Here is a 12,843-nt window from a genome sequence, read left to right on the forward strand (position 1 = left end):
CTCTATTAGCAGTGAAGTTAGTGACTTCCTGACTCTGACTTTACCAAAGCCATAATCACTCTTTGTATTGGAAACATAAATATTCCCAACATTTATCCAAGGAATTATTTGAACTTATTATTTCCAATGAAGAATGCTAACACTTAGCAGACTGTTGTCCACTTAGCTGAGCATCAAATGCAGAGACATTTTCTTCATTGTGTGACAAGTGTCTGGTTGAAGATCAACAACTTTGAAATCCATAATGTCGCAGTTCTGCTTCAGACATTTCTATTGAGGGAATCGTTTAAAAAACAGGCTGCGTTCAGATACAGGAGGAGGACAAAAGAACACCTGCACAATCTAATGCATTCCAAAATAAGAGCCCTGCAGCAAACCACCTCTGAGAACACTTCAGTGTTCGCTGGTGGCGGATATGTGAGGCTGGAGAGTTTGGTTGTATTGGGTTGTTTTACAGTTGGGCGTTCTCATTCTGCTTACAATCCAGCATAAGAAAAAGCTCAAATAGCACATGTGAGGAATTTTGGGAATGCAGACAGTTGCATTTACATATATACACAATATGTGTATATATGTATGAAATTAAACTACTGTACTTGGAAAAAAAATAGTTATATTTTAAATTTTAGGATAAAACTGCAATGGGAATTAAATGATTTTACTGGGTGTTTGGAAAATAATAAAGTAGCTCTGTGCTATTGAACTATTTTACTATTAAAATGAGACCAGACGTCCTACTAACTGGCCGAATACTGTATTTGGACTAATATCTCATTTGTTTGTCATGTAACTTACAACACATTGATATGATTACAGCATATATAATTCAGTCGCTAAGGTAGCAGCTGACTTCACTTGCTTTTGTAGAGCTGGACTGTTTTCCAGCAGAAGAAAAGGCAACAAATTTCACAGAATCATTGATTTAATTGATCAAAATGGTCACTCCTGCTACTGCTAAAGATTGTTTTCATCTCTCTGGATCAAATATGATATATGAGATGTGTTACATCATGACAAAAAAAAAAAAAAGGTTTTAATTCCCTAAACAGAAAACTCAAGCACCAACAGAGGCGAAACAGCTGAGGATGATTTTCAGAGTGTAGTCTCGCTACACTTTAAAGAACCTGATGCATGTATTTTTGACACATCTGATGACAGATGCGGATGTGTTGAAAAAGTTCACATCGTTTGTGCAGCAGCTGGTTGGGTGGGATGTTTTTTCTGAAACAAAAAAGCCTCGGCAACAGAGCGGGGAGCCAATTACCCAGCAGCCAGAGAGAATCGTGTTCAGCATTAGGTCACAATATAGTACATGATAATACTAATAATAACAATAATAATAATAATAATCATAATAATTGACCCAAAGTCAAGGGTTGCCTGAATATTTTTGATTATATGGTAATGGCGGGCAAACTGGGTAATTGGCTGACTCTATAAACCCCGCCCCCTTTGTGGTAAGGCGGGCTCCATTTTGCAGTGGGCAGGGCCTCTTTTGACCAATGGCAAAGGGCAAAGCAAGCAGGAGACAGCAGGAAGCAGCGGCGGCATCTTACCAGTTGTTCAGACACACGTCAAGGTAACCGTGGAGACATTAGCTGTTTACAACCCCCCGATTAGAACCCCGTTCACCCCTCCTCCCCTTCCCACCCCCCCGTTCCCAGATAGCAGCACACTATAGTCTACTGTGAGGACGGGCAGACGGGCGACACACACTATAGAAGATGAAACAAACAAAAAGATGTTAGACACATTTAAAGCCACACAGTACCAGAGCCAGAAGAGAAGACAGCGGTTAGAACCTTTAAACATTTGTTCTCCCACGATGTTTAAACGTTCAACCAGTCAGAAACAAGAACCCAGCAGAACACTGAGAAGCTAACTGACTGTGACGAGGATTAGCTTCCTTCATCAGAGAGGAAAGAGAGCAGAGCAGCCGTGATTCCATCCAGTTAGCTCTTAGTCACATGATCAACCACCACATCTATGAAACAGCGATCAGGTTATTCTCCATGCTGTTAACAGGAAACCAAATTACCTGAGTGAAACCTACCTGGCTAACAATTGTCAGCCTAAAATTAAGTAAGGTACTGGGTGACATCATCTACGGCTCATTTTCCTTTGTTTTTTTTCCTCGACTGGAATCTTTCCTCACTGGGCTCTTTTTGGAGGGAGGGCATTTATGACAGTTTTGACAGGAAACACATTTTTAAACGTGCAGCAGTGCGACACCATGATGTCTGAATTCAGCATGAAAGCCTTCAACCCACTGCTACAAATATAGAAACGCCTTGTGACAGCAGCTCCTGAATGCTGCCATGCCTGACAGGTTTGCCTTCTAATGAGCTGCTACAGCATCTGATGGCCAATAAACAGCTTCATCCTGCTGATGGGCTTTTATTCATCCCATCAACACCTCAAAATGACTGCTGCTACTGTTTCGCTGAACTGGGATGGAAGCAGAGCTGATAGAGAAAGAGAGGAACCTTGAGAGTGAGGAAGAACAATGAGGAGGAAGAGGAGACAATGGTTGGCGTACCATCTGGCGCTTCGCTTAGAGCTTTGCCAGTCATCTCTCTCTCTCCGACCAGCCAGACGTAACCAGCGCCGGTCATGTTGAGCTGGCGGGCAGCTTTATACACCCCAGCAGCTTCATCCTCACTGTAGAAACAAATAAAGATGGATGAAGGTACAACCAAACACCATCACGATGGTAAACCACACACACACACACACTCAGAAGAAAAACACTGTAAACTGCATGGCAACACCTTGAGAACCATCTACAAATACCAAGAATCTACTTACCCTTGGAAAATTATGTGGGAACACTCAAACATCCATTTAGCAACACCCCAGCAACCATTTCTAAACACCTCGGCAACTATTTAGCAACATCCACCAAACCACTCAGAAAGATCCTTAAAATCTAGTATCTTAAAAACCTTAGCAACCACTTGGCAACACCCTGAAGTCCATCTGGAAACACCGTAAAAAAAAATTACAACCCATACAACTAGCAGGATATCTTAGCAAACAGCCAATATCCTCCTTCTGGTACAAACCTGGCAGACAGGATGATGACTCGGGCCTCCAGGTCTTTGGCCTCTAGCAGCAGAGACGTCAGGTTGGTGTCCTGGCTGAACAGTAGCACCTTCTCCGCCTGGACAACCGCCATATTGGGTGACGGTTTTGGGAGGGGGGGGTGCAGCGGCGGGCAACGTGTCACATGGTAGCACATTGAGAAACACGGCAGAACAAAACACCACAAAACAGATCATAGGAAACAAATCATTAGCTCTGACCTGCCAGACTTTCGTCCCTTTCCCACCCAGAAAACATACTCCCTGCCTCGGCCATGCTCCCTCTCAACCACGCTACTATGGGAGGAGGGGGCAGGGCTAAAAAAATGGAGACAAAAGGTGTTGAAGGTCTGCTCAACTGAAAAAAAACTCAAAGTCAAAGCTCTACGGAAAAAAAAGGGGGCAACAAGTTGTGTGTGGTGTGGTGGCACATGCAAACTGAGGCACTTTCAAGACTCCAACCAACCAATCAGGAACGTGCATGTTAGAGAGCGCTGATGCAATCGCAAATTAAAAAAATAAAATTAAAAAAAAAAGAGTCAAGTGGAGAGAAGGAGGAGGAGGAGGGAGGAGGAGGGAGGCGGGGCGTACAGGAGGAAGGGGTGTAGTGAGAGGATCCTGGTGGGCGCTGTCCCTCATATCTGCAGACAGAGCCAAGCCTCAGCCTGGCTGCATGCAACCCTTCACAGGGAGGAGGAGGAGGAAGAAGAGGAAGGGCGTCTCTCCTGCAAGTGTAAACCCATTCTCGGTGTGCAGGAATCATGGAAAACCAAAAGAAAGAAAATAGATGGTGGAGAAACGACGTGCCACCAGGATAAGAGTCTATCTCTGGAGCTGGGTTGGATTCTGGGCGGGCGGGGCTGACTGGTTTTCAGCTACTACTGGGCGAGCTCAGAGATTGGTTGGGCGGCGTGCATCATTTGACCATGCAAGTTTATACCTTGGGTGTTCTCCTGAAGTCAAAGTTCTGTTGGTCGAGGTTGTCATAGTTCCTGTTTTTAGTCTGATGGGTAATGTACACAGAGAAAATATGCAGACACAAAAAAAGATTACAGACAGTCAGAGAAAATGGAGGCCAATAAAGCATCCAACCAATGAGAGTGTGTTTCTTGAGCCGGTTCAGGAAGCTGACGGGACGCCGGAGCACGCAAACACGTCACAGAATGTCCACCTGTCTGTCTGTCCACCTGTGAGTCCACCCGTCTGTCCACCTCACCATTAACCTGTCTGTCCACTTGTTAATCCACCTGTCTGTCCATGCATCAGTTCATCATATAGACAGCGTATTTATGTTGAAATTCAATTATCAGAGTTGCATGCTTTGTTCAACACTGTTAGCCATTAGCATGCTATAAGAGTTAGCAAGGTCTTATGTCCAGTTCTGATGTGAGCTTAGCATACCACTGTTTTTTCAATGCTACCTTAAAGATGACTGCTGGACATCGTAGAATTACTTTCATCATATTTCAAACGTTCACTATCAGTCCTTTCACACGGTGTCACACTGGTTTTATGTCCTCAGCTATATTTAAATTAGGAGATAAATATAAACCTGAAATGCTGTGAACACGATGGTGTTTTATTTTTAGAGTAGACAGAGAACAAAGAAGTAAAAGATCAGAAACAGCTCTGATCGTTCTTTTCACAAACACTTCACACCTGATTCATTTTTTTCTTATCATGATAATTATGCTTCTTCTTCATATCTATGTCTTCTGCACTGTTCACTTTGTTTTAACCTCAGTTAAAACATGATAGCACGGGAACATTTTTTAATACCATAATGTTGACATAATGTCGTGAGCCATGTCGCCTTCAGCTGCATTCCGTTAGCATGATATACTGACATAGCAACTCTTAGCTTCCACACCAAAGCTCCAAGCTTGCTCAAATCGGACCCCAGCTTGTTAGCATGTACTTATGTACGAGTCAGTTGGAGAGTTTTCCTACATGAAGTCAGTCAGCAGACTGATGTCACGAACCCGTCTGAGTTTCAATAAAGTTTAATTTTATTGGAGCGCTGAACTGAGCTGTGACTTTGCACCACAAAAACTTCCTCTGATGTTAAACTGCTGTGACGGCGGAGTGTCCCATTAGTCCTCCACTCCTCCACTCCAAATGTTAATCTCATTAAAATTACATCCTGAAGCAAAGACTCAGATCAGCGCACACACACACACTATGTTAAAATCCCTCGCACTAGTTTTATAAAGCTATCCAAATAAAACTGGTGCATGTTTATACGTTTTCAAGCATTTTCTTAATGTGTAATTAAAAAAAAAAAATAGAACCATTTGGAAATTTAACTTTGGTGAAGTTTAAAGTTGCATCGTCCACCAGTGTACAGATGACGTGAGGCAAATTCGTTTTTATTCTATAAGATCGGTTGATGTTTATGTTTTCCCAGTGACCATTAGTCTCCATTGTCTCCATACAGTCTCCTCCAGTGTAACAACAGCCTGCTGTGATATTCATCATTATTTCATTATGAATCAGATAGATGTTTAATTCAGAAACAACACAGGCTGCAGTTCTGTTCACCTACTTTAATGTGCTGTAATATTCATGTTTCTCTTCCAACATTCATGAGTCTCACTGTGGCTCCTCTGCCCAACACCAAGTCACATCGTAACTTCTGGGGTACCGTTAGCTTTAGCCTTAGCCAATTAGTATGACATCATTAACCATTAGCTTTAACTACAGTCGATCAGCATGACATCTTGACCTGTCGGTTTTAACTTTAGTCTGTTAGCATGAGCCGTTCCTCTTAACTTTCCATATTGCACAAGATCATGGTAGCTGCTCGCCTAAAGATCAGTTAATTCAATTTAATTTAATCTAAAATTAATTTAATTTAATGAATTAGATTAAATTTAATTTAAAATCAGTTTAGCATGATACTGTAATTAGTGTTAACCTTTGTTTTTAATGCTTTTATTACTATTTAATAAGGCATCTTATGTAATCTTAGTATGTATTAGCATGATAAATTTAATATACAACCTATTAGTATGACATTGTAGCGTTAAAGCATTAAAATTAGTCTGTTGGCATGTTGCAGTCACTTTTTAGCTTTCACTTTAGCCTATTAGCATATCCTGGCCTATTCATACTACACTGAAGGCTCTGATTCTGATAACAAATAGTCTGGGTTTGACTTGTTTTTTCATTCCTGATGACCGATTGCTATCTGTCCATCTATCTGTCTGTCTGTCCATCTCTCCGTCTCTATCTGTCCGTCTGTCGTTCATCCGTCTTTGACGAGGCTGACGGCTGGGATGTGTTTGCTGGACTCCAGGCTCCTTTAGTGTTGAGGTGATGAGAGACCAGACAACAGACGGAGGTGAAGAACTGAATGATGACGCGGACAGACGGACTGACAGAGAAAGAGACAGGTCCGAAGAAAAGTAAATGTAAGAGAAAAGAATCAAAAATGAGAAGAAGAAGAAAAATAAACCAAACCTCCACCAAGACTTGACACAAATGTTAAAACGTGAATCAGAGGCACAAGACAGGGGCTAATCAACTTGGAGCAGCAGATGCTGAGAAAACAATGAAAATGTTTAAAACACAACAAAAATCATCATTGTTGATGAGCGTCCCGACATTTAACACTTACATGCACATTGGTGTCCGAGCCTGTGTTCTGGATCACATACTAAGGTACTGCCCAGTCAGTACTCGTTGCAAACCGGCCATTAAAACACTTCATAAACCAGTTCAAGTGTTAATAGCTGCATCAAGAAGGTTCATCAGCTGCGTGCTGCAGAAGATCGGGGTCAATCACTGGTGATGTGAACCGTGTCAGTGGGGATTGGGTTCAGCCTCAGCGACAGAATGCGGCAAGATAATGAAACAGTTTGGTTTTGAACTGAATTTTACATTATTTTCTTTCCCTTACGAAAGAGGACAGCCCGAAAACATTGGTGGTTGACATTTGGTAAAGGGCCGTGAGTGGGAATCAAGCCAAGGTCCCTGCAGAGGGGGGTAGGTTTCCATACATAGTCTTCACGCCAACATCCCATTCCCCGAGAACAATGTTTGTGTGGATCATGACGTGTAAAATGTTGTATATTCGCTTTATGTTTATTTCCTTGGATTAAAACAAACACTGTTGCCACAGTTACCATCAACGATGTAATTACAGAACTCTAGCAGAAAATCTATAAGTACGTACACACTTGGAGGCAAGAGAACAAAATGACCGACAGTAGAAGACCATTTCAAGAGCCGTTGGGACGTAAAAGTAGGCGTTGTTTATTTACTGGTGTTTATTTAAAGAGGTAATTCACTTATTCTACTCAAATTCTAAAACCTCTAGCTGTTGAGGGCCAAAAATATCTGAACATGTATGAACCAATAACAGCAAAGGCATCAGCTGGTCCAGAACCTTTAGGTGGTCCAGATCCAGAACCGTCAGCATCCTCAGAAGCTGCTGATGGAGATCTAGAATCTGACTGGATGAAGTCAAACATGTGACCCTTCCAGCTTCTGTCTGCTTTCCTTAAAATGGAGCTGATGAGGTTGTTGGTTTGAGGTCCTATTGCTCCTCCCTGATCAGGAAGTGAACCTTTGTTAGCTTCCAGATTAGCATCGCTAACACCGACAGAGATTTTACTATATGTGTTCACTTCAACACGATGTGACGCAATTTTTAAATAAAATTTTGATCATAGTGCAACTCCCCTCCAATCACTGTCAACATTCCTGAAATACACACCAACTACAAAAAATTTTTTACCCGAAACTAAACTGGGATTTCCTGAAAACCAATCTAGATGTCAAATAGAGAATTCTTATTATATTTAGGAAGTTGTTGGATTTTTTTTTTTTTGGGGGGGGGGGTTGTTGCCAAAAGACAGGAATAATAAATCAGTGCATTTTTTACCTCAGACACAGCATTAAAAATAATCCACAGTTATAACAGAGCTGTGAAGTCTGAACAGATGCAATGCATTTTGGGAACGTGAGCCTACGTTGATATATATCTAGTTTGAGATGAACTATGTCACAATAACTGATGTCATTGTTCCACCCGACAGTACATTAGTATGTGGTTGTGAACACAGTTGTCATTTGTTGTCTCCTTCACAATAAAACAACCCTGTTCATCCCACCAATCACTGCACTCTTATTTTGAAATACAGGTAAAGTAAGTATAGAGTTAAAATGCTGATCATGTGTCTGACTGAGTCCTCATCATGTGATTGCTACTACAGGTGTGTTGGGAACCTTCCCATCATGCACTGGGGGAAGATTTTCATTTGTTTTGCTTTTTGATTTTGTATTGATCAACAAGATTCAATCTCTGATCAGCTTTCATGCTTTCAGACATCCTATTGATAGACTTGGGTTTGAATGATTGTTGCTACGGAAACATGTCCATCATCATTAAGTGAAGATGTCAACAGTTGAACAAGGTCATATGTGAACATCTGCTGATATCCTGATCAAACTGATCAATAACCTGATCAGTCTTGGTGGAGATTTCAAGAAATTCAAAGCAAGGGAAGAAAAAAGGAATGAAAGAGAAGCTGCTGGTGGTGGGATGATGGAGGGATGATGAGGGATGATGGAGGGATGATGAGGGATGATGGAGGGATGATGAGGGATGATGGAGGATGATGGAGGGGTGATAAAGGGATGTTGGATGGTTGGTGGAAGAATAATGGAAGGATGATAGAGGGGTGATGAAGGGATGATAGAGGGATGATGGAGGGTGATGGAGGCATGGCGGAGGGGAAATAGTGATGATGGGGATGTGATGGAGGGACGGTAGAGGGATAATGGAGGGGTGATCGAGGGATGATGGAGGGCTGATAGAGGGATGATGAAGAGAGCAGTTTCAGGTCTACAAACACATTGAGCTACAAAAGATCTAAGAAACTTCAACAAGAAAGTAGGAGGACAAAGCAGTGGTGAAGGGAGAGGAGGAGCAAGAGGAGCAATATGAAGAAGGGGAGGAGGAAGAAGATGAGGAAGAGGAGGAAGCGAATGAGGAAGACACCTTACAGCTTCATACCTCCCCTTCATTATTGGCCTGTAATGAACATCTCCTCTTTAAAGGACATCTATTGCTCCATAATGTGACTCCCTCTACAGCCACTACTGTAATGGGATTGGCTGGATGTCACATGACCTCAAACCAGCTTGTGATTGGTTGTTTGGCTGTGACGTTGAATGACATGGTTGGACGTTGACTTTATCTGATCTACTCAGGTTACAGATTAGAGACTGAGAAACTGCAGTCTGATAGATAGAGGTGAGCTGATGAGACAGCACACACACACCTGGGCGACATCACTCACTCACACACACACCTGTGTGTCATGTGTGCATTCGGTTCATAGCTGACCTTTGTCTCTCTCTCTTCCAGCAGCGTCTCCAGTCTCTTCTGGGCGGCTCTTCCTTCGTGGTCGTCGCTGACGATGAGGATGATGTGGTTCCAGCGGAACTCCCTCATCAGGTCGAACCAGACCTGAGCCTGATGGGAATACGGCGGCACCGTCCTCAGGAAGGACAGGTGGATGCTCTGAACGGGTGGAGGAGAAGGTTAATCACAAACGTGAAGACATGGCGGCGCAAAAATTTCCATTAAACTGCATTTATTAAATACATAGCGGTCCCTCGCTATAACGTGATTATCTTTCGCAGCCTCACAGATTTTTTTATTGCAATTTTGCATGTTTGTTTTTTACAGTGCCTTGAGTTCGCCATCCTGATTGGCTCTAGAAAACTGTCAATCAATCAATCAATCCCGCATTATGGAATAAATGAATGTTTGGTTTGTTATGTAAAGAAGCAGGAAAATAAAATTAAGATGACAGAAGCAATAAGTTCCAAAAATGATGTAAAAAGGCAATCGTAAGGATGGATTCTGCACCACTGGACCAACACCAATGTCCTTCCATTGAGATAAAAAGCTGCTGCTGGTGTGAAAATCAAACGCACTGATTCAAATGAAGCATAGGTGAATATTTCATCACTATTCTCTACCTGGCGCTGGTCGCTCGGAGTGCTGGGATATTTTAGGACTGATGACACTCTGCATTATTCCATCAATATTGTAAAGCTCAAGGAGACAAGAGTGGTTTCCAGTTCAATCTCACATCTGAGTGTTTAAATTGGGACAAACTGGACTAAATATTCAACGACCTGCACTTAAAGGTCTGACCTGATTCTCCAATATGAAGCAGAATCACCCAGAAGGATCAGAATACCGAGGACTCCAAGGACCACTGGAAACAGGTTTTAGCATCGTCATGTGAACCGTTTGGACGCTGCTGCCATGGTTACCTTGTCAGAGTAGATAGACATGCGCGTCGTCAGGCCGACCACAGGGATTCTGTAGAAACCAGCGGTGTAGGAGACCGGGGTCGGAGTCAGGTGGTCATTGGACTGAGGAGGGTGGCTGACCAGGATGGCATACACCTGCAGAAGAAGAAGAGGAAAAAGAGAAGAAGAATGAAACGTGCTGATGTTTACAGACAAGAACCTGGGATAAAAGCTAACATGACTAAAGAGATGCACACCTAGAACAATGGAGCCGTTTCAGACGAGGAAGAACAGAAAGATGAGGAAATGGTGAGAAGAGGCAAAAGGATGAGGAACAATGAAGATGGAGGAAAGAAAAAAAGAAAACAGAACACTAAGAAACTGAAGAAGATAGCAGAAAGGAATGGAAAAAGAAACGGGGAGGAGGAAACAAGGAGGAAGAGGGAATAGGACATGAGAATGGAAGGAAGTGGAAGAAAAAAATAGAGAAAGGAAAACTAAAGAGGAAGAAAAACAGGGAAGATCAAACGATCAATGAAGATTCTTTTCACACGCAGGTGTTTCTACTTCTCCTCCGCGCAAATAATCGGACTACTTTCACCACAACTGTCTGTTTGTGAGGTGGAAATAATTTAGACATGTCACAGCAAGAAGCAGCCTGGTGTGTGTGTGTGTGTGTGTGTGTGTGTGTGTAATCCGTCCATCCCTCCACTGGGAGGATGGACGGATTACATCTCCATTTCTGCAGAGAGAGAGAGAGAGAGAGAGAGAGAGGACGTTAATCTGACGTCCATCTCTCCAGAACAAAGCCTCTGTTCGGTCCATCGCCTCCATGTTGGCCTCATTTCTCCTACAAAAGAGATGTTATTGACAGATCTCGAATGATCTCCACTCGTCTTCCTGTTTCTCCGATTGCCGATCCATAAACAGAACTTATTTTCTTTAATGTTATAAACACTTACAATCTAGTAGTTTGGACGTTTTCTGATGTTCGTAGGTTTAGGCTAAGCTAAACTAATCATCTGCTGTGAGTAGCCTTTTCTGCACTTGACTAAAAAAAAAAAAATCACCTCCAAATGCGATTTCAATTTCAGCTGTCAATAGAACCAGAAGCATAAATCCAGGTTTTGATCTGGATGCGACGCGCCCTCACCTGGTTGGAGATGAGGTCCTCGCAGACGGACAGGGCCATCTGGATGGCGTTGGGTTTGTGCGTCACGGAGATGGCGTTCATCTTGAACTTTTCCTTCCCGTATAGAGTGTTAGCCTGGCTAACCGCCTCCTTGAACACCTGCTCGTAGCGTTTCTGGCTGAGGACGGCGCCGATGTTCACCAGCCGGGGCTCACAGCCGCCGCGAGCGACTGAACAGCACTGCAAGACGGTGAGGATGAGAACGCCGCGGAGCTCCACTGAGGAAGAGGAGGAGGAGAAAACACACTGGTCAGTCAACGTTAGGATGCCAACAACAACGCTCAATGTGATGAAGAGGAGGATGTTTCAACAGCTTCAGCAGTCCCTTTTACTGAAACTAATCCGGCTCCACAATCTAGATTCTAAAGATGTGTGCACCTTCAAACTGGAACGCTGATGGGGATTCAGGCGACTTTTAGAGTCGGGAAAAAGATTTTGCCTTAAACTGTAGAATCAATACGTTTGTGTTTTTAGTCACAGACACAAACATTGATTAGAGACAGGAATAATTTTATTTACTTTATAAAACTAACCCCGCCCCTTCATCTACAGGAAACGTTTGACGCCTTCGTCTGTGTCACGTGACCCTCCGACCAAGTTTAATTGATATCCGTAGTCGTTTACGTCATCACGCCAAGAGACAGGCGGACAGGTGAAAGGTGACGGACAGGTCTTCGGATTGGATGACGTCATCTTAGCAACAGGTGACGATCCCAGATTGATCGAATTTAATTAATGGCAACAAATGTCGTGTAATAAACAAACAAACAAACAAACAAACAACCTGTGACTTACTGTTCAGATTCACACCGATGTCTCTCAGCGCTGAATTCCGTCACAGAACCAGCTCCTCGGTTTTCTGTTGATTTCACCGCCTGAGACTGAATCCGGTCCAGGGAGTACCCGGTACCGGTTCGGTCCGCGCGTCACCTTGAGGTGACAGGTGTTCGATCGTTGCTAATTAATCAATGATGTCAGGCTGAAGCGGTGAAAATCTCCGGTGACGTTCTGTTTGTGTTCGCCGTTTCTCGGTGTCCCTCACGGGGTTCGGTCGTGATTTCCTCGATCGATCAAACGTCTGTCATTGACGCTTTAACGGGTGACACTGTTGATCCGGTGTCCTGTTGATTCACGACGTCAATCAAAAGGAAGACCCTAAATTAAATATGAGCGATCAGTTCTTGATTGATCGGTTCCGATGTGGACCGTCGCGCTCCCGGTGCTCCCGGTCCGTCCCCGGTCGTCGGTGCTTCAGATGACCTGAAGCTGAGCCCGCGGTCCGTCCTTGGATCC

The 12,843-nt window shown here is 43.2% G+C and overlaps 1 protein-coding gene across 1 annotated transcript in view; it reads right to left on the reverse strand.

Moving 5' to 3' along the window:
* grin1b (glutamate receptor, ionotropic, N-methyl D-aspartate 1b) overlaps window positions 1–12,243 on the reverse strand; it is a 30,677-nt gene extending 18,434 nt beyond the window's left edge. The window contains exons 1-7 of the mRNA XM_068310836.1: window positions 12,219–12,243; window positions 11,512–11,768; window positions 10,380–10,514; window positions 9,439–9,615; window positions 4,024–4,086; window positions 3,066–3,163; window positions 2,540–2,661 (exon numbers count right to left, since the gene is read on the reverse strand). Of these exons, the coding sequence (XP_068166937.1) occupies window positions 2,540–2,661; window positions 3,066–3,163; window positions 4,024–4,086; window positions 9,439–9,615; window positions 10,380–10,514; window positions 11,512–11,768; window positions 12,219–12,243 (877 nt within the window). The remainder of the gene's footprint in view (window positions 1–2,539; window positions 2,662–3,065; window positions 3,164–4,023; window positions 4,087–9,438; window positions 9,616–10,379; window positions 10,515–11,511; window positions 11,769–12,218) is intronic.
* Window positions 12,244–12,843: the final 600 nt, after the last annotated feature.

Source organism: Antennarius striatus, chromosome 3 (genome assembly GCF_040054535.1).
Source record: "Antennarius striatus isolate MH-2024 chromosome 3, ASM4005453v1, whole genome shotgun sequence".
Taxonomy (NCBI): Eukaryota; Metazoa; Chordata; class Actinopteri; order Lophiiformes; family Antennariidae; genus Antennarius; species Antennarius striatus.